General features: G+C 52.9%; 2 protein-coding genes across 11 annotated transcripts; one reads left to right on the top strand and one right to left on the bottom strand.

Annotated features, from left to right (window-relative positions):
* Positions 1 to 27: 27 nt before the first annotated feature.
* ZNF821 (zinc finger protein 821) lies at positions 28 to 15,860 on the top strand. Of its 4 annotated transcripts, none has more exons than XM_075161750.1 (8): positions 28 to 271; positions 477 to 683; positions 4,114 to 4,205; positions 11,677 to 11,802; positions 12,331 to 12,473; positions 13,037 to 13,141; positions 14,060 to 14,226; positions 14,942 to 15,860. In XM_075161750.1, exons 3-8 carry the CDS (start codon positions 4,166 to 4,168, stop codon positions 15,594 to 15,596), a joined length of 1,236 nt encoding a protein of 411 aa, XP_075017851.1. In that variant the 5' UTR covers positions 28 to 271; positions 477 to 683; positions 4,114 to 4,165; the 3' UTR covers positions 15,597 to 15,860. The 4 variants fall into 4 exon arrangements, with proteins under 4 accessions (XP_075017851.1, XP_075017853.1, XP_075017852.1 ...); XM_075161751.1 differs by lacking the exon at positions 28 to 271 and adding an exon at positions 278 to 381; XM_075161752.1 differs by lacking the exon at positions 13,037 to 13,141.
* Positions 13,135 to 26,924, bottom strand: ATXN1L (ataxin 1 like). Of its 7 annotated transcripts, XM_075161746.1 has the most exons (4): positions 25,541 to 25,642; positions 23,643 to 25,240; positions 13,723 to 13,780; positions 13,135 to 13,639 (listed from the first exon to the last, which is right to left on the bottom strand). In XM_075161746.1, the coding sequence occupies exons 2-4, from the start codon at positions 25,128 to 25,130 to the stop codon at positions 13,488 to 13,490; spliced, it is 1,698 nt and encodes a 565-aa protein (XP_075017847.1). In that variant the 5' UTR covers positions 25,131 to 25,240; positions 25,541 to 25,642; the 3' UTR covers positions 13,135 to 13,487. The 7 variants fall into 7 exon arrangements, with proteins under 7 accessions (XP_075017847.1, XP_075017850.1, XP_075017848.1 ...); XM_075161749.1 differs by lacking the exon at positions 13,723 to 13,780 and having other exon boundaries at positions 13,534 to 13,639; XM_075161747.1 differs by lacking the exon at positions 13,723 to 13,780 and having other exon boundaries at positions 13,549 to 13,639; positions 23,535 to 25,240.
* Positions 26,925 to 27,010: the final 86 nt, after the last annotated feature.

Genomic DNA, 27,010 nt, shown 5'->3' on the forward strand with positions numbered 1-27,010 from the left:
CGGTACCCGCCCCCGGCGCGGAGGTTCCGGAAGCACACCGTTCCGCCTGCGGCTCCCCCTGCTCCTTGCTGTGAGCCCCGCCTCTACGGGGGACGGGAGCCGCTCGGCTGAAGACACCGCGCCGGGTCGCGGGCGGGCGGAGGGGTCTCCGATTCTCTGGGGGCCAGGCGGCGGTGGCGCATCCGCGAGGGAAGGTCGGGCCGAGGCTAAGCCCGGTCCCGGGGGCTGCAGTCCCGCCGCTGCGGCTCTCCGGGGCGGCGCGGCCCCGAGGGTGAGCGGGCCCGGCGCGGGCGCCAGGCGGTACCCGCAGGCCCCGGCGGCGGCTGCTCTGGGGCTGGCGATGGCCCGCGGGGGGAGGCAGCCCAGAGGTCCCGCTCTGCGGTGCGGAGCCGTTCATTTCTAAACGGATGCATGAGTTCATAACGCACGTGGTGGCTTTTAAATTAATCGTAAAATCGTGATTTTTGACCTTGCAGGGTAAGCGAGATTCTGGTGAGCTCACGTAGCACAGGGGCAGCCGCTTCCCGACGCGGGCGTGAGGCGAGGCAGTTGCGAGCGGAGGGAGCCGGGGCTCGGCGCCGCTCGCCGGGCTGCCCGCCGGGATACGCGGGACCCGCAGCTGCACGAATGAACTGCTCCGGGCGGTGCCGAACTGCTGGCTGGGACGGATCCATGAAGAACAGGTGAGATGCCTCAGATAATGAAAAACTGGCGCCTGGGGTCTGCGGGCGAGGTCTCTGACAGCCAGCAGGGCGCTGCCGCCGCCGGGCCGGGGGCTGCCCGTGGCGGGGCCGGCCGGGGGCTGCCCGGGGCCGCGCCCGTGCCCGTGCCCGCGCCCGCGCCCGTGCCCGTGCCCGCGCCGCGCGCTCTGGTGGCGCCGCCATCTTGCCCGTCTGTCTGTCCGGCGGCCCTTTGTCTGTCTGCGGCTCCCCGGCGCCTGCAGCGGGACCGGGTAAGGCGGGCCGGGCCGCGGGCCGGGGCCCTCCGCCCGCGAGGGGCGGGCCGGATCCCGCCGCCCGCCTGAGGGGCGGCAGCGTCGGTCCCCTTGCCTGCGACGGGCCGGTCCGGTCTGTCTGTCCGGGCTGTCGGGCTGGGTCCCTCCGTCGTCCGTCGGCATCCTCGGGGGCCCGGGCTGGGTTCCGCCGTCCGTCCCTCTGCCAGGAGAGCAGGGTCCGTTTGTCTAGGTGTCCCCCGCTTGCGGGCTGGATCCCTCCTGCCGCCTCCCGAGTGCTGGGACTGCCGGCTGGACCCCTCTGTCGGTGGGAGGCTGACGGGATCCCCGTGTCTGTCTGTCTGAGGAGGCTGACGGGATCCCCGTGTCCATCTGTCTGAGGAGGGTGACGGGATCTCCGTGTCCATCTGTCTGAGGAGGCTGATGGGATCCCTGTGTCCGTTTGTCTGAGGAGGCTGACGGGATCCCCGTGTCTGTCTGTCTGAGGAGGCTGACGGGATCCCCGTGTCCATCTGTCTGAGGAGGGTGACGGGATCTCCGTGTCCATCTGTCTGAGGAGGCTGATGGGATCCCTGTGTCCGTTTGTCTGAGGAGGGTGACGGGATCCCCGTGTCCATCTGTGTGAGGAGGCTGATGGGATCCCTGTGTCCGTCCGTCAGTGTGAGGCTGACAGGATCCCTGTGTCCGTCTGTCAGGGGCAGGCTGATGGGATCCCTATGTCCATCTGTCTGAGGAGGCTGATGGGATCCCCGTGTCCGTCTATCAGTGGGAGGCTGACAGGATCCCCGTGTCCATCTGTCTGAGGAGGCTGACAGGATCCCCGTGTCCATCTGTCTAAGGAGGGTGACAGGATCCCCGTGTCCATCTGTCTGAGGAGGGTGACGGGATCCCCGTGTCTTTCTGTCGGTGGGAGGCTGACGGGATCCCCGTGTCTGTCTGTCTGAGGAGGCTGACGGGATCCCTGTGTCCGTGTGTCGGTGGGAGGCGACGGGATCCCTGTGTCCATCTGTCAGGGGGAGGCTGACGGCAGCCCTGTGTCCATCTGTCTGAGGAGGGTGACGGGATCCCTGTGTCTGTCTGTTGTTGGGAGGCTGATGGGACCCCCGTGTCCGTCTGTCGGTGGGAGGCTGACGGGATCCCCGTGTCTGTCTGTCTGAGGAGGCTGACGGGATCCCTGTGTCCGTCTGTTGTTGGGAGGCTGATGGGACCCCCGTGTCCGTCTGTCGGTGGGAGGCTGACGGGATCCCCGTGTCCGTCTGTCAGTGGGAGGCTGACGGGATCCCCGTGTCCGTCTGTCAGTGGGAGGCTGACAGGATGCCCGTGTCCATCTGTCAGTGGGAGGCTAACGGGATCCCCCTATCCATCTGTCGGTGGGAGGCTGACAGGATCCCCATGTCCGTCTGTCGGTGGGAGGCTGACAGGATCCCTGTGTCTGTCTGTCGGTGGGAGGCTGACAGGATCCCTGTGTCCATCTGTCAGGGGAAGGCTGACGGCATCCCCATGTCCATCTGTCAGAGGAGGGTGACGGGATCCCTGTGTCCGCCTGTTGTTGGGAGGCTGATGGGACCCCCGTGTCCGTCTGTCGGTGGGAGGCTGACAGGATCCCCGTGTCCATCTGTCAGTGTGAGGCTGATGGGATCCCCATATCCGTCAGTCGGTGGGAGGCTGACAGGATCCCCGTGTCCATCTGTCGGTGGGAGGCTGACAGGATGCCCGTGTCCATCTGTCGGTGGGAGGCTGACGGGATCCCCGTGTCCGTCTGTCGGTGGGAGGCTGACGGGATCCCCGTGTCCGTCTGTCGGTGGGAGGCTGACGGGGTCCCCGTGTCCGTCTTTGTTGGGAGGCTGACGGGATCCCCGTGTCTGTCTGTCGGTGGGAGGCTGACGGGATCCCCGTGTCCGTCTGTCTGAGGCTGACGGGATCCCTGTGTCCGTGTGTCAGTGGGAGGCTGACAGGATCCTCGTGTCCGTCTGTCGGTGTGAGGCTGATGGGATCTCTGTGTCCATCTGTCAGGGGGAGGCTGACGGGATCCCTGTGTCCATGTGTCAGTGGGAGGCTGACAGGATCGCCGTGTCCGTGTGTCGGTGGGAGGCTGACAGGATCCCCGTGTCCATCTGTTGGTGGGAGGCTGATGGGATCCCTGTGTCTGTCTGTCAGGGGGAGGCTGACGGGATTCCTGTGTCCATCTGTCTGAGGAGGCTGATGGGATCCCTGTGTCCATCTGTCAGGGGCGCTGACGGGATCCCTGTGTCCATCTGTCAGCGGGAGGCTGACGGAATCCCTGTGTCTGTCGGGGAGGCTGACGGGATCCCTCTGTCTGTCTGTAAATGGGTTTAGCTCCTCCTTTGTCTGTGTGTCTGAGGGGACTGTTGGGATTGATTCCTTCCTCTGTCAGCCTGAGGATGCGGAGTCAATGTTTCCCCCCTGGTAAAGTTTGAGGTGGTCAGTGTGCCCCACCTGTGAGGGACAAGGGGGTGCGTCCCTCCCCATGTGAGCTGAGGTGTCGTTGGTCCCTCCCCATGTGAGGGCAGGCGGCATGTCCCCACTGCCCCCATGCCTGGCCCTGCCTGCCCAGGGAGGTCCTCCAGCAGGGAGGGCACAGTCGCCCCGCTGTTCCCCTCGCCCTGTCCCTGTCTGCGCGGCCGGCGAGGTCAGTCCCTTTGAGGCGTGTCTGTCTGCACCGAGACCTGTCCCTGGGCTGGCCACACCGTCCCCACAGCTGCTGCTGCCATGTCTGGAGCTGTGACCGTAGGGCGGCCGGTTCCCTCGTCCGCGTGGGCTGGGTTATCTGGTGCCCGACGCTAGCCTCGTGTCCCCTCAGTCTCTCTCTGGGTGGGGCAGGGTGGCAGATTTGATTAGGCTCTTGCCCTATCGGCCGTGGGAATGGACAGGAGGGAGAAGGGTGTTTGGACTGAGATGGCAGTCACTTGTGAGGTGGGGCACTCTTAGCTTTTTGTATGCTGGGGGCAGGATTACTTATAACTTTGCGTGAGAACTGGGTGGGACTGCCCGTACACAGTGGTTTGTGAAATGCGTGTGGATGCTGGCACTGACTATGGCTGTGGCAGAAGGGTGGGGAATGACCCCGAGACAGTCAGCCACGTTTGGCCAGAGGCTCAGGAGGTTCCAGTGGTATGTGTGACAGGCTCTTCTCTTCTCAGGTGAGCCCTCTGCTGAGGGAACGAACACTCTGTGCTCCCAGGTCAGGGAAACATGTCCCGTCGGAAACAGACCACTCCTAACAAAGTTCACTGTGAGTATTATGTTACACAGCATTGTGGGATCCTTGCCCTAGCTGGATTGTTGTGGAGTGAGACGGGGAGGAGGGGAATGATGAAAAGGTACAGTTTGTGGGGGAATGGTGGTTACTCACGTTTCATCTTAGGGACTGTAAGAAGAGAAACTGAGCTCTGTGCATCAGGGAAGCTGGCTGTGTCCTGGCATGGCAGGACAGGGATAGGCTTGAACAAACAACTAATGCTGTAAAGATAGGTGTGTATGTGCAGGGCCTGTAGCTGTGCTTTGCATTCACATTGTCACAAGTGCAAGTTAGTATACTAAGAAATGTGGCTTCGGGGCTCTGGCCCATCTTGGGTAGCAAAGGAAGTTTTGGGCAAGGTGGTTTGAGTGTGTGGCTGAAAGGCAGGAAGTCCTGGGTTCTGATCTTTGCCCTACCACAGACTCAACTGACTGGCCTTGGACATATTACTTAAGCTCACTGTACCTCAATTTCCTACCAGGTAATGTAAGTAAAGCCATTTGTTCTTTCCTTGCAGGGAATGGGCAGTGACTAAGTAATTTACTGGACAGATAAATGCTGTCAGATCATTCTTGAGCTGCTAGGACAGATCTCTGTTTCTCCAGCATTGTCAAGACCCTGGCATTTGTTTGATAGTGAAAGGGCTGAAGATGCTGTACATCAGCACTTCTTGTGGGCGGGCTACAGCGAGATGTTAGTGGAGCTGGGAGACATGTATGGATGTTTGGCTGCAAAGGGGAAACTGCACATATACGGCTTTTGTTTGACTGATTGCAGCAGGGCGAAATTGGGGGGACTGGAGCTATGCCCTTATACATACACAGCTTCGCAGCCGGAGACATGTTTGGAGTTTGGGTTGGAGTGAGGAAAACAAATTTCCACTTCTGTAGACAGGTGAAAGCAAGGCTGATGAGAGGGCCCTAGGTATTGCTAAGCTGTAGTAGCTGTCAGGAGTATGGGACAGAGAGCTGAATGCTGCAGCCCTAACACTGCCTTCACTTTGCTGATGCTGCTGGCTTGCATGTCTCTGTGTGTTTCTCTGTGCTGCCTTTCTATATGGGTACGGCAACAGGAATCTATGCATGCTGTTCTCTGTACTAGGGGAAAATACATTGTGATACAGCCTAACACTTTGCACGCTCTGTGAGTGTACTGGGGAGAATTACCTCAGTCTGGGACTTGAAAGCCCCATTGGCTGCTAGAGCTAGGCATGGGAGAGCTGACAGAGCTTTCCTTGGTAGCCAGTGTAAGAGTCTTGAGGCGTGGCTTTTGGCATCTGCACTGACTTGTGCTCTTGAATTCCTGCTTCTGGGTGCTGGGTTCAACAGTGGGCAGAGTATAGCTTTGATTTGCCTCCTAGTACATTAATGACTTTGGAATTGTCTTCCTTAGAGAAATGTGATATGTCCTGTGTTTTGTCCTATGATGCCAGTAACACATCTTGTGTCCACACTTTTGCTTCTGAGAGTGCCCAGAGATTACTGCTGCCGTTTAGATCAGACTTATATAAGGCATGCACTTACACTGTCTCCCCTGGTGTAAAGTCATGGTCCCCCATGGAAACCAAGGGGTACCACAGCTCTAATGGTGCAGGTAGAGTTTCCATGGTATTTAGGTGGGCTGTTTTCTGCACTCCGCTGCATAAGGGTTATGTTCTTCAGAAGCTTGTACTATTGTATACAAAACTATACATATTATGGAGTTCAGTTGTGCACTATTTTCACAGTGAACATTGCTTTTTTATCTGCAATACAAGTGATTGTATCTCCAGTTTTGGTCTCAGGGGAAGCTATCTGACAAACGTGCTACCAGCGGGCATGAGGTTGAGGTTATGGCATCTGGTATGCCATAGAGAGGAATTATGGACCTGTTCATCTCCTTTACATGTGGTACATTGCTACAGAGCAACTATACAACAGGAGCCATCAGGAGCAGCAACTAGGACCACGAGAAAATAAAGGGACTGAAAGATACAAGAAACATGTCTCCACCTTGGGATGGAAAATCTTGTCTCTCTTATGATGAACACCACCAAATCATTGGGACTTCTCTGTCTACCTAGCCTGCTGTGTATCTGGAGGGCCCAGAAATGCCATGCAGTGCACTGACGAGGATAATCGGAGAGAGCATCAGCTCCAAGAACTGGGTGAGCCAGCAGAATGAGGAGTCAGGCTGAGACATAGCAGACACGTTACTGAGACTTCTTCACAGGGACTGAAGTGGTTGGGAGGAGAGGAATAAAAGGGACAGCAGGTATGCAGCTTTTTACACAGTTGTCTGCAGCTGGGGTCTGATTTGGCAGGCTGCGGGGCTGGGAGAGTGCTTTTTGGATTTGCGTAAATACCACTGTGAATATCTAACTGGACAAATTTGTGGAAGGACAGTGCCTACTTCTTCCTTGCATGGCCACTCCATGTTACCTTCCTTCTTGGATTCACTAGGGCAAGTGACAGCTGCAGATCTCCTCTCCCTGGCTTGCTCGGTGCCACCTCTTTCCAGGGTTACTTTCCAGGCTTGGCATGGCCCTCATTTAACCTTGCTCTCACAACAACATGGTTTGCTGTCCTTACTTAGCACAGAATCACTTTGTTTGGCATGCAGAGCGACCAGCTGGGAAGCTGTGTGGTTACAAGTCAAAACAGTTTTAAATGGAAGTCGGTGTAAGGAAATTCAAAGTAATACAGAAACAATGATAAAAATTACTATCATCACAAAAGTCTCATTGTGCATGATGGCCAGTCTTTCTACAGTTTTAATTGTAGTCATTTCACCTTTGGCAGGGCTGCAGCACATAATTGGCTCTTAATAATTTAATTTTGTTTTGCCACATGGTGCATGAACAACACTTACCTGACAAAGTGATAACAAATAAAACTGTAATACTGGAATATACTTATTGCATTGTCCATTCCACATTGACTTGAAAAATACAATGCAGTTACGTTGTTCCTGTGGAGATATCTTAATTGGTTCAATTTGGTCTTTATTTTCTCCCAGACTCTAAAGTATAAAATCTCTCCAAGCAATTCATCTGATCGTGCATTCAAGCCCATCCATTGCTGCACTGTCACTCCATCAGTTATGGGCTACTCACTGTTCTTATGCTTGCCAAAAATTCGCTGCAGGTGTTAGCGTGCACTTTTATTTTCTCTCCCTGCTGTCCCATGAGCTGCTTTTCTTTCTATTGCTTGTACCCTTTGCAAGTGATGCTTATTTTAGAACTCTTGAGAACAGCTTTTGTTACTCAAATTAATTCCCACTTCCTAGCTCTATTTATCATGGTCCCAATATCCCATTAATCTTCTGTTTCCTTCCCTTTCCCTCTGACACACACACATTCTGTGCTCTTTAGTGTTGCTTGAATTCTGCTCTCTATAATATTCCCAGTTTGAAGAGAAAGTATCTTGCAAGAAATAGCACCCAGCATTCAAAACCGAGCAGAAATGTTACTTACATCAAAGTCCTTGGTTCTTAAAGGGCTCTGTGGGCTGCCGTTGTTAACTCTTTCAATTGTGTTGTTTTTCATTTCAGTAACCACTACAGCAGTGTGGACAACCCAGAATAGCGATGGGGCAGGTGGACTAGATCCACAGTGGTGGAAAGACTTGCAAATTTCAGGTCCAGGAAAGGAACACAGAGAAGACCTACATGAACAGGGACTTTAAATTGATGTACAAGGAGGGAATAAAGTGGCTCATCTCTGAGAGACCTTTCTGTTTAGGAAGGAAGACAGGGGAATGATGCAGTTTCTTTTGATTTTGTTTTGTGGATTTTGGGGTGGGGGTTGTTTGCTTGTGTGTTTATTTTCCAGAACACCTGAGAGTTATCCTGCATTCATACAGTTCAAGAAGGGAAGGCTCAGGAAAAAAATCCTTTCTGGCTACTAAGTTGATACACCACCAGATCCTAGCAGTCATAACTGCCCCTGTTGCACAGTACCACAGGGCTGCCCCTTACCTCCACAGCTGCTCACCTGGCATCCCACTCATTTACAAGATTATGGAGAGGAGAACTGGAATGCAAAGCAGAGGCATTTGTATGATCTTTCACTGTCCTACATATCTAGCTGTTTGTAAAACAAATACAGTGACTTGTTTTGGTGTTGCGGTCAGCCTGCAGCCCTTTTTGTATTTAATAAAGAAACTTCTGGAGAAAAGTCTGTGAATTCAATATTGAGCATAACATCCTTTACTGATAGCAGTGATCCTAAAGCTGTTGCCTGTCTTACTCCCTTTCCAAATGAATGTAAGTGTATTCAAAGTGGGGTGGAGGCGGGGGTGTGTCTGTATATGAGTATGTGTGTGCAGAAACAATAAAAGTATAACCTTGTACCTATCAAACATTAAAGCTCTAAAGCTTCATCAAAGTAGGACTTGGTCCATCAGTAGATGAACAGGACACTTCCCTAAGTTCTTTTGGAGACAATACTAGTTTAATAAATTCTGTATAAGCTAAAGATAGCATTTTTAAAAGTTTGTCTTTCCCAATCCCATGATGGCTAGTGGAGAATGCACAAGTTGTCATCTGCTAACAGCACTGGTTTGGTTAATGGTTTGCATTTCCGGCTGTAAGCTGATAGTTCTTTGCACTGCGATGAATCAATGCTAGCTTGGTTCTGGGTATGTTGTACAGAAAGGCCATTGGCAGACATGATCGCTCGTAGTTGTTGTGATTGATGCTAGTGTTATGATAGGAGGAGTTCTCTCCTCAGTCACCTCATATAAAGATCACAGCTTTCAAAATCCTGCAGACTGTCTGCAGAGTCTGTATATCTGAGCAGGAGCCTACCTGCCATTAGACTCCAGGCTGCTGCTCAGTGGAAACATAAGCCATCTGGAAGGGGAAAGGAGGAAGAAAACAAACACCTAACTGCTTCCACTGGCAGTTGCAGTGGTGTTTGGGAATCCTGTTCTGTAACTGTCACAGCGCGTCTCCCACATAGTTTTACATCTGTCCTGTGTTCTGCAGGTTTCCTCATTTCACCATACTTTCTCTTTGTCTTGCAATGCTTTTTTGGTCTCTGGGCTTTTATCCTGGTGGTTTGTGGATATCTGCTTCTTGAAGAGGCACTGTAATTCTGTAGTGTCTGCTGTTCATACAGTCTGTACCTCAGTCCCACCAATGTGAGGTTGTGGTCCAGACATAAAAGCAGCACTCCAGGTTATAAAAACCATTCAGTGCTGGAATGGCTTCTGATGGGGGTACATGTGTCACAGCAATCACGATGGGACCTGCTGCTTTCAGTGACAAATAGATTTAGAGTGCCCCTCAGCACCTCTCTTCAGCCCGCATGGATTGTGTTCTCAAGTCTTCTCTACAGAAACCTTTCTCGCACTTCTGAAACAGAACGATAAATGCCTTCAAATGCTTTTGGAAATCTCCATGGGGATGTTGGGAACTAAAAGTCTTCTCCCACACTCTCCGTGAAACTTCTGAAGGTCTTTGAAATCTTCCATAAATTACTGCTTTTTAAAGCACTGCCGGAAATTGAGAGGTAAGCACCAGAAAGGCAGTGTGAGTATGAATATGGGGCAAAGCTGGCTGGAACGGTTTAGCATGTGGGAATGTCCCTGTCTTTGTAAAGGACCGGTGCTCTCTCAACGGGTCAAGAATTCAATTCCCTGGTTATACTGATGCCAGTTGTGGCCCTATACTAAAAGGCACAATTTTGTTCCGAAAACTTTTGTTTTATGTGAAAAATGCACTGTGTCTTCAGCATTTTCGCGTTTGTGCTTTGAGTGGTTCTTGAGAACTTACAAACCAGTTGATAAATTTAACCCAAAAGCTAGCCCGCTGGGAACTTCAGCACCTTGTCCCAAGCACTCCCAGCTCATCCACTGAGAGAGGCAAATCACAACTACACCTGGAACAAAGTCATTTGTTTGATTTTATATGAAAATTAATGGTTGCCTTTTGTTGTTATTCTTTGGAAGCAAAAGTTCTCCTTAGCAGGGATCGCTGTAAGAAGTTTTCTTTCAGAGACGCACAAATAATTGCCTTCTTTCAATGTGTTTGCCATATCCTATTGAGTCGAAGTACTAGTGATCAGTGTCTTTCAACAAAACAGACTGTAAGCTATCCTAAACAAACATCTCAGCTTTCTGGGTTCATTCCCTTAATTTTCTGTTTTGAACATATGAAGTGTCGCCGAGATTTATTTTAGCCAGAGCCATTCCTGGACAAGGCAAATTAGTGAAGCAAGTTATCCGTCATGTAAGCAAAAGAACACTAGCTCTGAGCACAAACACCTTCTTGATGGGCAGCTTGTCCTCGGTCCTCCTGGGACAGAAGGTGGTGACAGAGCATGCCAAGGACAACCCCTGGTTTTAGTGTTACTGCGGAGAGCAGATGAGGTGCCAGGCACTCGGGGAGATACTATTTTTGTGCAAGTTGCCTGTTGTAGCAGGGAATGAAACTTAATGATTCAGAAGAGCCATATAGCACTATGCCCGATTTGGCATACTGTCATAGTTCCCGAGTGGCTTCCCCTCTGCCTGGAGCTGTGCTATAGCTCTGTTGGCAGATAGCTTGGTGGCAGAGAAAGCCACCTGGCTACTGATGGCAGATATAGGGGATCTCATTTTTTTTTTTGTGGCTGGTGTGGCATATAAAGAGTATGCTGAGAGCAGCCTGATGCTGGACATTTCCAGTAGTGAGACTGTTCTAGACACAGAGGCTGGACTCACATCAGCAGGTACAGGAGGCTGGTGTTGCAGGGTAGGCAAGCAGAGAGGTTACTTAAATGCTTTCTGAGAGGTGACTTCAGAGGTTCTGCACGGTGCAGGTGAGCAGCCCCACACCTGTTGTGGTTTTGGCAAGCCTTGGTGGTGAAAGAAGCATGACCAGCAGGTCGAGGGAGGGGATTCTCCCCCTCTACTCCGCTCTCATGAGGCCCCACCTGGAGTACTGTATCTAGCTCTGGGGCCCCCAATATAAGAAGGACATGGACCTGTTGGAACGAGTCCAGAGGAGGGCCACAAAGATGATCAGAGGGCTGGAGCATCTCTTCTATGAAGAAAGGCTGAGACAGTTGGGGTTCTTCAGCCTGGAGAAGAGGAGGCTCCAGGGAGACCTTACAGCAGCCTTCCAGTACCTGAAGGGGGCCTACAAGACAGCTGGAGGGGGACTTTTTACAAGGGCATGTGGTGATAGGACAAGGGGTAATGGCTTTAAACTGAATGAGGGTAGATTTAGATTGGACATAAGGAAGAAATTCTTGGTGAAAGGGTGGTGAGGCACTGGAATAGGTTGCCCAGAAAAGCTGTGGATGCCCCATCCCTGGAAGTGTTCAAGGCCAGATTGGACTGGACTTTGAGTGATCTGGTCTCGTGGAAGGTGTCCCTGCCCATGGCAGGGGGGTTGGAACTAGATGATCTTTAAGGTCCCTTCCAACCCAAACCATTCTGTGATTCTATGAAAGCAATGGAACAGCACCAATCTGACTCTTTGTCCTTGTGGCTGCCAGGGGAGCAAGTCTTTGCAGGGCTGGAGGAGCAAGCCCGCCAAGCCATGATGAAAAACAACTTTCCTGGAGCTCTTGGGGACCAAAGGCCAGCCATTCATCCACTGCAAGACCCCGACTCCAGCAGCAGTGAGTTCTGCCCCTTCCAATAATTGCAAGGTAGTGGACTGGGGAGACTCTGACAAAGGGTGAGGCTAGGTGCTGTACAGCTTGTGGGGGTCCTCTGAGGGCCGTCTTACGCATCTCCTCCTCTGGGTTAGCCCTTGGCTCCTGTGCAGGACTTAGTGTCAGCAAACAGCAAGAGCAGGGCTGCTCCCTAAGGGGGCAAGCCCAGAGCCAAGGACCACCACAACACAGATTGGGCAATGACCTTACCACTGGGATGCAGTCCCAACTTACCAGAGCAGGGTGGCAACAGCAGTGCATCCAGCTGATGGTCTAGTGATTGTCAAGCAAGGCAGAGTAACAGACCAGGTCCAGGACTCTACAGAGCACTTCAGAGGCTGAAGTGCCCCAGCCTGAGTTTAAATGGAGCCCCTGGTCGGAGGGTGTGGGTGAGGCCCCAGGTGATGCTGGTCAAGACAATTAAGGCCTGTCCTTAAGGAATGCATGCCCTCAGGGTCCTGACACTTGGAATAACTGCTCTTCATGTTCCAGGTGGCAGTGATGATGAGGAAACCACCCAGGATGAAGTTTCTTCCCATACATCTGAGGAGGATGGCTCAATGGTGAAAGTGAAGAAAGAGTTAGAGAATGCAGAACAACCTGTGGCTGGAACCCCACTGATGAGAGAAAATGAGGCAAGTGTATACTGGTTCTGCACTCACCTTAGCCTCCCAGGTAGAGAGAAGAGTGCTGTCTAAACATCTCCTCTCCCCAGCATGGTTTCTTACCTCTTTCTCCCTCCCACCTTCTCCAAACAACATCTCCTGGCAGGAGGAAAGGGTATGAAGAGCTCTTGGGCTGCTAGGAACAGGAGACAGCAGGCACAAACTGCCATTCTCCTGGCTGGCTAAGATGACTGTGCAGAGTGTGCCCCCTTCCTTCAGTTCTGGTGCCTTTCTCTGACTGACTTCCCTTCCCTTCTGCTACAGAGCAAGCCTTGCCTACCAGAGCCACTGGGTGTGAGTGGAGGCCATGAGGCCTCTGCCTGTTCTCCCGAGGCAGCAGGAGTTTTGCTCAAAGGCTACATGAAGGAAGTTTCAGACTGCAAGAACACAAACCAGCCCCAGCGGGACTGGGCACACAGCACTTGGTCTGGTCAAGGCCTGTGTGCAGTATTGACTAGATGCTAAGGGAGGGTGGGGTGGCTGTGTGGGGGCGATCTGTGTGCCTCGCACAAAGTGGCTTTTCCTCCCTGTAGGTGCCTGAGAGTTTGAATGCTGACCCTATGCTGGGACTGTCAGAGTGCCCCCTCTGCCAGCTGAAGTGTGGAAGCAGAGAGCAGCTCATTGCTCACGTATACCAGGTAGAGGATGGTTCCAAACTGTGGGATATCTCTGGCCTTAAGCCCCTCAAGCCCCCTTAAGTCCCAAATCCAGAAACAACCCAAAGCACAGGGTGGCTTTGTTCTGGTCTTTGCAGTCACAGAACTGAACTTCTAGCTAGGATATGACTGAAGCTTACAGCAGTAAACTGTGTCCAGAGGGTGTCCTGGGAAAAGAATCAGCAAGGCACCAGTGTGCAGATCTGGAAAACACAACTCTATCCCAAGGCAGTCTCTGCAAGCAGTTGCAGGCTAAGACTGGGCAGTTCCTTCAGATTAAACATGGAAGCAATTTTTACATCATTCAGTGAGATAAGAAACCCTCCTCCTAATCACTCAGTTCTTTATTTTGTACCTTTATCACAGTTCCTATCCATGAAAACAGCTGTTCTTCCTCTGAAGTGATTCCAGTATTGCAGGAAATCGGTGCTGGAATCTCACAGGTTTTGTTGTCAGTACTCTCTTCATAGCACATTAAGCCTGTAAAAGAAGGAATGAAGCAGAACTGAATTGGCCACTTACCTGCCAGACAGTTGACTGTCTTCATCTAAGCGCTTCCTCACCAGCATCCTGCCTACTGTTAGTCCAGTCATGCTTTGTCCAGCAACAGCAGATGCATTTCTGAAAACAAGGGTCAGGTCTTACAATCCAAGTGTTTTGGCCTTAATTGTTTCTCTTGCACTGGAGTGGAGCTGTAGAAAGGTTTCCTCCTTGCTGTTTGACCTGTGACACCCCAGATGTCTTGAGCTTGGTCTAGGAGCTGTCAGACAGAGGTTTAGTGGTAAAGTGTTCCCGTGCCAAGAGGCAGAACTGAATGGTTTGCTGTATCTGTTGAGCGTGCCTCAGACTGGGCAGGGAGCTGGGCAATTTGTGACTAACAACCTAGCGGTTGTTTTGCAGCACACTGCAGCTGTGGTGAGTGCCAAGAGCTACATGTGTCCTGTGTGTGGCAGAGCCCTCAGCTCACCAGGATCCCTTGGGCGACATCTCCTGATCCACTCAGAGGACCAGCTGTCAAACTGTGCAGTGTGTGGAGCACGCTTCACCAGCCACGCCACGTTCAACAGGTCAGGGTCACCTGGCTGGTGAGTGGGCTAGGGTACCCACATTAAAGATTAAGTGCGTTGCCTTAACTGACACAGAACTCATGGCTCTGGACCCACTAAGGCCTGTAGGAGAGTTGTGAACAACCCCAGTGAGTGAGATTCCCTAGATCCCTTCCTGCCTGCAGCTCTGCGTCACCTGCTAAGACCTCCACAGGCTGTGCTGCTAAAAGGGAGTTCCTTAGCTCTGTGAAGAACTAAACTGTGCAGAAAGGACTGGGGTCTCTAGTCACTGGAGAACAATCAACTCCTGCCCTTGCCCAGCAATCCATCAGAGTAGGTCTGTACTGCCCAGATGGGTTCATCATTTCCAGAGCAGGACTACAGGCAGAAATCAAAATGTTCCTTGTTTGTGTCCTGCCTGGTGGAAGATTATCCACTGACTAGTGGAATAGGGCTGAAAGGAGAAATCCAGAGATGATGGGGAGGAGCAGTTTGCTGGCTAATTCCGCCTCTCGCATTCTTCCGACCCAGATACTGCTCTGGGCTAACCCACTTCCTAGCCCCAGATATGATGTTGCTTCATTTTAGATATTCAGACATGTCTGTGGGCAGGAATGGTTTAGCAGAGGCCTCTGTCATGTAGCGGCACTGTTCACTGCAGCCCCCTGAGCAGTCTGAGATGGGGACTCTTCCGTCAGTACCAAGTTTCTGACTCTCTGCTCTTTTTGCTTTCCAGTGAGAAGCTGCCAGAGGTGCTCAGTGCAGATCGCCTGCCGGCACCACAGAGCGAGGGCCCCTCCAGTGTTAAGGGGAAAGACATTGCCTTTCACACCCCTGTGTATCCTGCAGGCATCCTCCTAGTGTGCAACAACTGTGCTGCTTATCGTAAGCTGCTGGAGGCACAGACACCTGGCATGCGGAAGTGGGCACTTCGTCGGCAGAACGAGCCCTTAGAAGTGCGGCTGCAGCGTCTGGAGCGGGAACGCACAGCCAAGAAGAGCCGGCGGGACAATGAGACACCTGAAGAACGGGAAGTGAGGCGTATGCGGGATCGAGAAGCTAAGCGCCTGCAGCGCATGCAAGAGACAGATGAACAGCGGGCACGGCGGCTGCAGAGAGACCGGGAAGCCATGCGACTGAAACGCGCAAATGAGACTCCAGAGAAACGACAGGCCCGGCTCATCCGGGAGCGCGAGGCCAAGAGGCTCAAGCGGCGCCTGGAGAAAATGGACATGATGCTCCGGGCACAGTTTGGCCAGGACCCCTCTGCCATGGCCGCTTTGGCAGCTGAAATGAACTTTTTCCAGCTGCCAGTGAGCAATGTGGAGCTGGAGAGCCAGCTGCTGGGCAAAATGACCTTTGAGGAGCAGAGCAACAGTGCGCTGCATTAAGCTACAGCCAAGGACTGTGCCACCTCTGCGGCACCTGCCACAGGTGCACTAGCAGGCTTCTACACTCAGGAGGCTGCTGTGGGTCCCTGGCTGACTCTTCCCTGACAGATGGTTCTGGTTTTCTCCTGAACATAGGAGGAGAACAGAGCTGAGAGATGTCTGCCAAAGTAGCCCTGGTGGGAGCAGTTTCTGAGGATACAGTCTGCTCTGGGGGCCAAGTCACAGCCTGTGAACAGAGGAAAAATAAATCAATGTTCACGTTTATTTAGTCCCCTTCTTTACCCTTTGTGATTCGTCCTGTTCTTGGACCCTTGCCCCATAGATGGGTTTGGGCTGCTGCAGTTCTGCTGTAGGTGAAAGCCTACCTCACTAAAAAGGGATCTTGTTTACTGCAGCATGAATTATGGAGCTGAGGACTTTGATAGTCCACAACTCCTCCAGGAGTAAATCCCTCGCAGTTTGTGCCCATAAAAAGGAAGCAAAGGAGGATGTCGTCTCCCTGGAAATGGCTGTGCATACCATTTCTCTGAACACTATCATTATGTGCTTATTTGCAGTAGCATCCATGGGAAAACTAAGAGGAAACTGAGTTCCTGTTCTAAGATACCCCATATAAACACTAACAGAAGGGCTGACGGAGGTAAGCAAACAGCAAACAAGTTTGCTGGTTTACTCACAAGTTAATTTTCACTTAAACAGCGTTGCAGGTTTGCAAGTGAAGGAGTTGATTGAATAGTAAACAATAAGGGTAGGTCAGCTCTCTAGTAGTGTACAGATTTGGTTTCCCCTTTATTCAGCACTGGTCAGGCCACACCTGGAGTACCGTGTCCAGTTCTGGGCTCCCCAGTGCAAGAGAGGCACAGACATACTGGAGAGCGTCTAGCAAAGGGCTACTAAGATAGTGAAGGGACTGGAGCATCTCTCCTGAGGAAAGGCTGGGAGAGCTGGGACTGTCAGCCTAGAGAAGAGAAGGCTCAGGGGGATCTTATCAATGTGTATAAATACCTGAAGGGAGAGTGCAAAGAAAATGGAGCCAGGCTGTTTTCAGTGGTGCCCAGTGACAGGACAAGAGGCAGTGGGCACAAACGGAAACACAGGGGGTTCCTTCGGAACATCAGGAAACACTTCTTCACTGTGAGGGTGACGGAGCGCTGGCAGAGGTTACCCAGGGAAGTTGTGGAGTCTCCCACTTTGGAGATATTCAAAAGACATGGTCCTGGGCAGCTGGCTGTAGATGGCCCTGCTTGAGCAGGGGGGGTTGGACCAGATGACCTCTGGAGGTCCATTCCCACCTCAACTGTTCTGTGACTTCATAGTAAGCTGAGCTTGTTCAACCATTTCAATACAGCCAAAAGCAACGCTGTTCATCTAGGACCACGGATCACACTCAAGTTATTAATTCTCATAGTAAATTCCTCTGTGACCAACAGTGACTTTCAGTGGTAACTACAGATAACACCATGAGGCAAGGGGGGGACCATTAGTAAACAGAACCACACAGGTAGAAAAGAAAGTTGCTTTTGCTTCCACACTCAGCAGCAAAACCAATGAGAGGAATGTGGAAAAATGGTGAGCTGGGGAGGAGCCATGGAAAGCTACAATAACTGAGTCCGGAAAAACCTGCCAGAGGGTAGGGAACTTAAGCCGCCTTTAGTTTATTCAAGAGGTAGCCAAAGCAAAATGTGATCCGTACCTATATGAAAAGGTTCCCATTGCTAATAGAAATCATTGTGAAACTATACAGCTATGGAAATTAAATCTAGGCATATTTAAACTGGAAAAGGCAAAACATTAGCATAGAAGGAATCATGGGGGGGCAAAGGGGTGGTATACTCTCCATTATTTGGTTTCTTTAAGAATGAGCATCTAAAAATGCATGCTGTAGCTTTGTGGTTTCCAAACATCAGCCCACCAAACACTGGTGTGCCACACATCTATGTTTTGTAGCCTGAAGACCCCTACTGCTTTCATAGCATTTCCAGTTAAGCCCTGCAGTACAGTTACATGCTGGTCTAAATACATTGGGAGCTACTGTCTTCTCTCTGATTGCTGTTTCTCTGCGTTAAGTCAGGTGACCACAAGACTCCTACTTGAGATCAGAAAAGTAAAGTTAAAACAAGAAGCAAAACCTTTCAGCCAGACTACTTAGAAACCTGATTTCTCCCTCTTTTTTCAGTTTGAAAAACTTTTGATTGAAGTCCCTTAAAGCCCTAGTTAATGCTTACAATAGTTGCCTTCATGCATGCAAAGTGCATAATGTTCCATTTTTTCCTTGATAATGAACTAACCTTACAGTCTTGTGGACACTTGCTACAAAAAACATTTAATCTTTTCAATACTACAATTTTGTCCACATGCCACTGTAACATCTTGTTTCCTCACCTTACAGAAGCTATTTTAACATACCATTCATCACACAGAACTGACATCCAGGAGCCATCCTTGCCCCTCTCACTTTGGGAAAAGGCACCAGGTCTGGAAAGGGTCTACTCAGCTCCATGTTACCTTGTTTGTATCCTCCTTTGTTCTCTGAACTTATCTCTCACATTTATTCTTACCTCTGTCTGTTTTCATACTCAAACCAACAGTTTGCTTCTTGCAATATTTGCTATTGCTCTTTCTTGTGTCTTTTGCTTGGCCAGCAGAGATGTAGCCTCACTCTGCAAACTGTAGCTGAAATTTTCCCTGCAGCGTCACTGGCAGCTGATCATTATTCCAAGGGGTTCAAGAAGGAGACCACATAAAAGCAAAAGTATTTGAACACAAAATTATGGCTTATAATCCGTCTGTCAGACAGCCTTTACCTTGCCCTTGTCACAAGTCTCCAGATCACTCTCTATAAGACCAGAGAAGCCACATCCTAATGATGACTGATGCCACAGACGAGCAAGAAGTCTCCAACACCAAAGGAAAAGCTATTGGTTTATATATAGATATATATATAGATATATACTGTGTTTACAGAGTCAACAAGTTAAATGCAATATTCATAAGAGCATTAACAATAAAAATACAATCTGTGTGTAGCCAAGTACAGACTTAAAATGGTAAAACAGGAAAAAGGATCTCACCAAAAGTACAAATATACAGTACAAATTGATTTATTTAAAACAGTTACAAAAAAAGCACAACAAAATAGAGATTATCCTTAGAATTATTAATGCTTTGTTAAAGATCAGGTAGGAGGAAAGGGGCAGGAACAAGGTCAGAGGGGAGCACCTGACTAGTTCTAAGGCTTTAGATACAATGCGGTCGGTTACATGTTAATACAGCCATTACGTAACTGGGATTATAGTTGAGGGATCAGCACTTATCTACAAAGACCTCCTTGCCTCAGGGCAGCCCAGCCAGTTCCCCCAGTGCGACACGCCTGTTTCTCTGCTTTGCATGGGCAGACCCTCCCCTGGTGCTAAGGTGCCATGAAAGCAGAAAACAATCAGAATGTGCACGGGTGCATTTGCAGGGTGGGGTGGCAGCAGCCTAGAAGGATGTTAGGGGCAAGTCCTGTCCTCCATGGACAGATGTGAAGACCGTGGAAGGGCCTTGACCATCAGCATTTTAAGCCATACATGGAACACACCCTGGGCCAAACTCTGTACATAATGTGCATTCGTAGCCATCTTAGCAGCTTCTGCAAAGTTTCAGGCCCTAGGACAGCCTGAAAGACAAAGAGCAGTTGTGAGTGACGCTAGGGAAAGGCACATGTACTGCTGTGGGCAGGAACTAGCATTTGGGCTACTCAAGCTGCTGTAGTTTCTTTTACAATATTTTCTGAGTAACAAGGATTGTTAGTCCTCTACGGGGGAAAGTGACTTCAAGTGTGGGGTGGGGATGGGGGAGCGGGACACTTAATGTGAAAAGTGCATTATACTTGCGCACCTGCTGGAAAGGGGAGGCAGAGGGGTCTCTGCAGCTTTCCTTCTTTCCAGACAGAGCTTCCTCTGCATAGTCTGGTAGTGATGAGCGCTCGTCGCTTGGAGCAAGTCTCATGTTCCTGGGGCAACAGTGTACGCATAGCCTAGAAACAGGCCTGGCCTCTGCTGGGCAGCTGACCCAAGGAATGTTTCATCAGATGGGACAGATGGCTGCAGACACCCATTATTGCATCCTACATACTCTTGCCACAGAGTGTGAGCTGGATAAGACCAAGGCCAGGAGGCCTCCTCCTCCAGGGAGGACAGACCACAGCTCTCCTCCCCTTCACAATAGCAGCAGGAAAACAGTGTATTTCTCTGAGAAGCCTGTCACGTCTCTGCCAGCAGAAAAGCCCGGATAACCATCTCATTCCACAATGTCTTCCTGGCTTTATCTCCTCCTTTCCCTGTAAACCTAAGAATTAAAAACCTCCATGGGCTCATTCATAGCCTTTCTGCCCACAGCAGAGCCTGTCTCGCACACGCCCTATCTCAGGAGAGCCTCAACACTCAACACAACAACCATCAAAGGTGCTGAGCAACACAGCCCAACCCTGTAAGGACAGATTCCAGTGATTACCAGCACTGCTAAGCTGGGCTAGAGGGCTGCTAGTGGCCCCCTCCTGCCCACCACCTTTGGGGCAAGCAGCTACATGCCCAGATTCTTCACCTCAGTGCCCCGCCATAAGATATGCCCCAAACCGTTGCTTCCATAGAAGAGCTGGCAGCTGAAACATGCACAACAGTGGGACTGACAGGGAGTCTGTATAGAAGCACCAAGGTCAAATTCACCCTGGCCTGTTCCACAGAGCTCACAACTGCACTCAACAGATGCGCAGCTAGCCAAAGTCCAGGCCAGCGGCCAGGTAAACACCAGAGTGAGCACCTTCACAGCCCTTCAGCTGCCTACAGTACAAAGCTATTTTAGCCACACAGCATCTTGCCTCATAAGTCAGTGTCTGCCCTTTCAGACCACTGTTCAGTGCGGCTGAGATCTAGGAGTAGTAGTTACAGTAACAAACGAGATAACGCAGGCTCTCCAAACCCTCTCTCTAAAAGACACAGACTTCTGTGTTCAAAGATGCACATGAGGGGCTTTGCACCCTTCAGCTGCTCAGACATTCCCTCTATGTGTGCAACCAGCCCGTCTACATTCACATGCCATACGTATGCAAGATCCCTTTCTTAGCTGCCTGCCACAGCTCTGAATTCCTCTGCATTCACCATGCAAAGAAAGGCAAGAGAACCTGGGCTCCTCTGCCTTCTGCCTTTGGCCACAGACACCCTGGATATCCTGAGCATTAAGTACTAACCAACATTAATCGAGGTCTTTGCGTAGGAGAGTCCAATGAATAACAACTGTGAAACACACAAAGCGATGAGGCCAAGCATCTGGGCCCAGACAATATGTTTTACTGACAAACGGTGCCATGAAAACAGCATCTGTTCCCACAGCTGCTGCATCTTCACATGACAGCATCACCATGACTTCATACATTTCAAATGCAGCTGATGAGATCGGAAGCAGTGTGTCATTTGGGGGAAGCTACATGTGATACAGGCAGCATCCTCACTCTGGAGAAACCCCCGTGAGGTACAAACACTGAAGGCATGAGTAGCGCGTATCTCACCTAAGGCCTGAAAAGAAACTGTCCTCCTGGTGCAGGCATTTCAAAGGCAACAGAAATGGCTAGCAACGTGCTAGGAAAACAGGACTGACGGCCTGGATGGAAGCGATGGAGACTCTCTAATTTGCCTAATACCCAGGCAGAGCACCCCTCCGTCACACAGTCAACTGAAGCAGGACACATTGCTGGAGAGTGTGGAGAACAGCCCTGAGACACCACCACTGCAAGCTGACCAAAGGACGGCTACGCCGAGGAGAGGTGCTGACACAGAAGCCATTCAGGGAAAGAGAGAGGCAGTGCCCTAGCAGTCAGGCATACCTGACAGAAAACTTCAGGAAGATGAGAGAAAGGAGATGGAAAACGGTATGCTGAACATCAGGAGCAGCATCAGAACTCTAGCGGGGACCTGCACACTGAAAAGAAACCCTCTCAAAAGCATGGTCCTAGCACAGAGATGGGCACCTTAATACAAGGAACACTTAACCCAAGTTAAGTCAGTGAAGACTCTTATCCTCAACATAATAGTGACTATTTTGTATTCTAGCTAAGCAGTTAGAGCTGGTGTCATAACACACCATCAGAGAGGGCAAATTAGTGTAACTTCAGGAGCCTTCACTTGAATGGAGTGTTATTACCATAATGAGGTATTAATATACATTTGTATTAAATCTCACCGTGAAAAAGACTACTCTTGATTTTACCATGTTCTACAGAGGAACTCCAAAGTGAAGCATCAGAAAAACTAACACAAAAACACCCCAAAATGCCCTATGATGCTGTGATATTTTGAGAGTCCCTACATTAATCATAGAACTGTACTTAGCAGAAACTTTGTACCTTGCCTGCACATGCACAAACACTCATGTCTTGTCTAGAGCTTATTCAGGAAACTGCCTGCAGGGAAGAATTAGCCATCTGCAAAGTTTTCTTCTGATTTAATTACGAAATAGTCTCCATCTTCTCACAGAAAAAGGATGTGTTTCCATCCTTCCCTAGAGAATGCTGAATATACTTTACTTTAAAAAAAAAACCACCAAAACCCAAAATCCAACCAAACAAAAAACCCCAACCCCATTCATCCATAGGCTAAGCCTCTGCAAAAGCTATAAGGCCAAGAGATTTTTTTTTTTTAAAGTTATTAACATGGGAAGAAAGATTTGATTTGGTGACAAATAATTAAATGTCTTTTATAGCAGGAAACTGACATCTCCCATCCCAATTTCTGTCCCATCCCAAGTGCTCAAGTTCCCTATTCACCTACATCCAAACCTTTTGGTCCTTCCTCTTGAATTTCTGTGATTCATTCAAATCTGTACATTCTTTGCAAGAAGAAAGAGCAGTTGGATTCAGTGGAAGAGACATTAAACAGAACCACCAGAGAAGCATCTCCGTCCTGCCCTCAAGAGCTCCATCGGTGAACGGTCCTTTTAAAGTGCATGTGTGAAGAAAAGGGATACTGGGAGTAGAGCCCCCCAAACTCCAGTGGGGACCCATCTCTCCCCATTATGAGAGAGGAGGACTAAAATCTTCAGCAATTTTATCTGCTACCTTAAGCCATGTCTGCCCTCCTCATCTCCCCACCTATCCTGAATGCTTAGACCCTGCCCTGCAGGGCATCAGTTATTCAGGGAGGTGTGAGAAAGCCCCAGCCTCCAACCTCTGGAATGCTCTCATCACAAGCTCATGAGCACATCCCTATGCTCTACCCCAGCTAGCCTGTTGCTGCTCCCTGAGGCACTGGAGCCCTCTTGATTCCCCAAGAGGAACTGGTCAGCCACTGAACTGGAATAAATCCAGCCCTGCAGGGCAGAAAGCAGCCTTGTTGGTGAACCTGTCACAAAGTCTGTGCAATTTCTCCACCTGATGGTGAGGCTCACCTCCAGGGAATGCCCTAGCTCACAGCCTCAAAGGGATCATTTCCCTGCATTAGAACGCCCTTCGATAGACAGCTTGACCTCCTGGGGAATGAAAGAGGGACGGAGCAGAGAGGGCCGAGGCTCCTCTGCCTGCATGCTGTATCTTTGGAAGCCTGGGGCTGTCCAGCTGTGCTGACTGCCAGTCTCAGGCTGAGAGGGTTCTGCATGAGAGGTCTGGGCGGCGCTGTCCCTATCTGTGTGGCTCTTCCTTTCAGCAGCTCTGTCAGACGGCTCTCTGGACCCCTGAGCTGTCCTTTCAGATCTCTCCCTAGTAGATATCAACTGATCTGTGAGAGGGTAGTTAGCCTGAGAAGCGGAGTTGCCATTCATGCTCTGTAAACTGATGGATATGCAGACATCACCCACTTGCAGCCTGTGACAGGGCAAAGCAAAGAGCTGAGCAGTCCGCCCTGGGCTACAGGAGGACCAACCCTGGCCATACACAAAGAAGGGATGCTCTGGGGGCACGTCAATGCTCACTTTACTTTGTTGCTCCCCAACCACAAAATGCAGTGTGACAAGCCCAGGCCACTGGCTTTCCTGAATATCCACCACAGTGCTGGAGTCGATCTTCAGGCCCCCGCTCACCTCCGCACTGCGAACGAAGTCTTGAGTCTGCAGGTCCTCTACCCGCTTCAGTTCTCCTGTAGCCAGCTGGATGATGGCTCCTTTCATGAAGTGAGAGGGCAAGTGTGAGGAGCTGGGTGGCTGCAGCTGGGCCAGGTCCTTTTCAAGCATGCTTCCTCCAGCCTGTGCATCTGGGCTCCGCCTCACCAGGGTTTCTGAAGTGGAAGACCTGATGGGCTCAGATCCAACGGGAACCAGGACTGGCTTGCCATTGGCTATCACCATCCCTTTGGTTAATTGTCTTTGTCTAACCAGCTCTTCAGGGGACATTACATATGGACTCCGGGACTGGCTTTTCTCAGCAGCAGCCCTTTCCACTGCGTTCCTCAGCACGTCCTTTAACTCCCCCTGCTGATCAGGGATATTATGGCAAAGGTTTAAAGGGCTCAGGTCATCTTTCCTCTGGGCTGCCAGAACATGATAATCCTGAGATGCCAACACCCCCACCACCCTCTGAACCTCCAGATCAGTGTCTGGGGTGCTTCTGTGAGCTGGCACAGAGACCTCTGTTCCCAACGTCTGGTAACCTGAAAGGAACTGTCCATCAACCACACATCCTGCTGCAGCCCCTGGCAGACAGTCTTCAGCTTTGCTGCTGGCAGAGTCCACAGCCTCGCTGGTCCTCCTCACCGCATTATGCTCCAGATATCTCTGCCCACCATTGGCAGCAGCTACCTCTGAGCTCAGCTGACTGTCTTGCTGAGGAGACTCAGGGCTTCCACCTGCTGTAGGTGTCTCATATGCTGAATACCCTGGTGGGAGGCGGGACATCTGATAATAAACAGGAATTCTACCTGGTGCAATATCTAACGGCTGGGTCCCAGCATGTTGCTGCATCTGGCCAGAAGGAGAGATTGCAGAAGCAGATTTGTTGAAGGTGTGGGTAGGAGAGGTAGTCTGGGGGGAAGGCGTGGCTTCTTCCGTGAAGAGAGAGGCATATGGCACAAAGTGGGGGACATGAGAGGCGGTGAGGTTGGTGGAAGGAGACAGGAGAGGACTAGGCAGGAAGCCAGGAGGGACAGCATAGGGCACTGTGTAATGCGAGCCGATGAATTGTAGGGATGTTGGAGGGATCTGCGTGTAGTGGATGGGGGGGTAGGGCACCCCTGGGTGCTGGATTATTGGCGAGGTCACATTGAAGGCAGGGGACAGAGGGCTCACGTTCACCACGGGGTGCAGACTTGTGGGGGAGAAGGTGGCGGGTGGCACTGCCACCTTGTAGAGCATCCCATATTGGTCCACCGTCAGCCCTGCCACTGCTTCTGTGGCCTCGCCAGGGCCGTAGCGCAGGGCCGCAGGACCCAGCCCAGCTGTCCGGGCCCACTCGGGGCCTTCGCCCGAGGCCTGGGCACCCCCCGCCTGTCCCGCCTCGGTGCCGGTGCTGGCGGTGGGAAGTTCCCGCTTTTTTGGCGGAAGGCACTCCTGGCTCCGCTCGTGGCCTGCTCTCATGGTGCCCCGTGGTGTCCCGGCAGCCCCGGCCGCGACGCTCGTTCATGGGGGCACCCGCAGGGGCTGCCACACGCTGGCTCCCAGATCCCCGCTGCCGGCCGCCGCCTCACCTGCACCAGGAACAGAGGGAGCCGTGAGTCCCGGCCCTGCCACCGAGCCGGTAAGAGCCCCGGGAGCGGAGGACGCCCCCAGGCAGCAGGGACAGAGGAAGCCCCAAGCCCCAGCCCTGAGAACAAGCAAGGCGACGACCCCCAGCCGTAGTCCGGGGCTCCGGGGACGGGGGGCGCCCCAGCCCGGCCGCCGGCCCCACCCCCGGCCCCGGCCGCGCCGCGCCCCGCCGAGCCCGAGGCGCCGCAGACGCGCCCCGCCCTCGCGGGCCCGCCCGGTGCCCACCGCAGCCCGTGGCTCACCCGCCATCGCCCGGCTCCTCCTCCGCGACCCCCATCAGCCCCGGCGCCGCCCGCGGCCGCCTCCGGCCCGACCCCTCCCCGCGCCGCGGCGCACGACGATGACGCACCGCCCCGCGCGTCGGAAGTGCCTCACCCGTCGGCAGGAGGCGTGACGACGCCGCGCCCGCGGCGCCTGGGGCTGACGTCACGGGGCGCCCGCAGAGCCGGTTGTCGTGGCAACCAGCCACGCCCGGCCGGGCCCGACGGCGCCGCGACCCCCCGCCCCGCGGGGGCGCCCCGGGCGCCGGGCGGAGCCTCCCGGGCGGTCCCGGCCCGCGCCTCCGTCAGCGCGGGCGCCGCCGGGCGGCCTGCGGGGCCGAGGGGCGCGCCGGGCGAAGAACCGGCCGGGGAGGCCGCGGCGCAGAGCGGCGAGACGTGCGCCCCAGGGGGCAGGGCGCGCTGCCAGGCCGGCCGGCGGGGAGGGCTGGCCTGCGCCGAGACCTCGGCCCAGCCGGGCGGGTCGGCCGCGGGGGGCACGGCGCAGGAGAAGCGACGTCCTGCAGGTGCAGGACGTGCCCGGTCCCCGGCCGGAGGGGGCGGCTCATCCGCAGGCAGCGCCCTCTGCGGCGTGAGGCGCTCGTCGTCTTGCGCGCCTTAGGCGGGCCTTGCAGGCGGCCAGCCGGGAACGCGGGAGTCACCGCGGCCTGCCTGGTTTTAACTGCGGGGAGCCAGCGGTGCCGCTCCGGGAAGGATGCCTCCCCCCGCTTCCTCTGCACGGCTTCTCGCCTTCTGTCTGAACGTGCCCCTCGTCCCGCCTCGCACCTGCACTCCAGGCAGCCTCTTGCTCGTCTTGGTGCTGCCAGCGAGCTCCTACGAGCGCGCAGCTCCTTGGCATTCATTGGTTCTTAAGGTGATAAAAGATCCTGGGAAGCGCAGAGAGAAAAGTTGCCTGGCGCGAGGCCGGCTCCGGGCCCCCTTCTCGAGGTCCCTCTTCCATGGTCACACGCCGAGCCTCCCGCGCCGAAGCCCCGGGCCCACGCGGCAGCCTCCGCACGCCCGAGCAGCCCCCGCTCCGCGCGTCCCTCGGGGCCGGTTTGGTTTCCCCTTCCCGATGGGAAAGCAAACCCGAGTTGTTCCACGGGCGCTGCCGTTAGCGCGCGGCCGTGCCCGTGGCAGGCCGGGCCCGGGGTACCCCCCTCCACGTCTTCCGCATCGGAGGCCCTGCGTGGTGCCCGCTGCCGCCCTGAAGGCGCAGAGACGAGCCCCTGCTGCCAGGAAAGCGTGACGCTGTCCCCGCAGTCGGCAGCGAACGCTTGGAAGAAGGAGCACAAGAAACTGGCAGCTTGAGTGCGCTCTCCCCGCGACGAACGCCGCCGGCCTCCACCCCGCGGCCGCGCCTTCCTCTCGGGCGGCGGGCGGGCAGCCGGCAGGCTGCCTGCGGCCCCCGCGGACCAGGCCCCGGCGCCGGCCACCCCGCGCCGCGGAACCCTG

The sequence above is a fragment of the Calonectris borealis genome, chromosome 12 (genome assembly GCF_964195595.1).
Source record: "Calonectris borealis chromosome 12, bCalBor7.hap1.2, whole genome shotgun sequence".
Taxonomy (NCBI): Eukaryota; Metazoa; Chordata; class Aves; order Procellariiformes; family Procellariidae; genus Calonectris; species Calonectris borealis.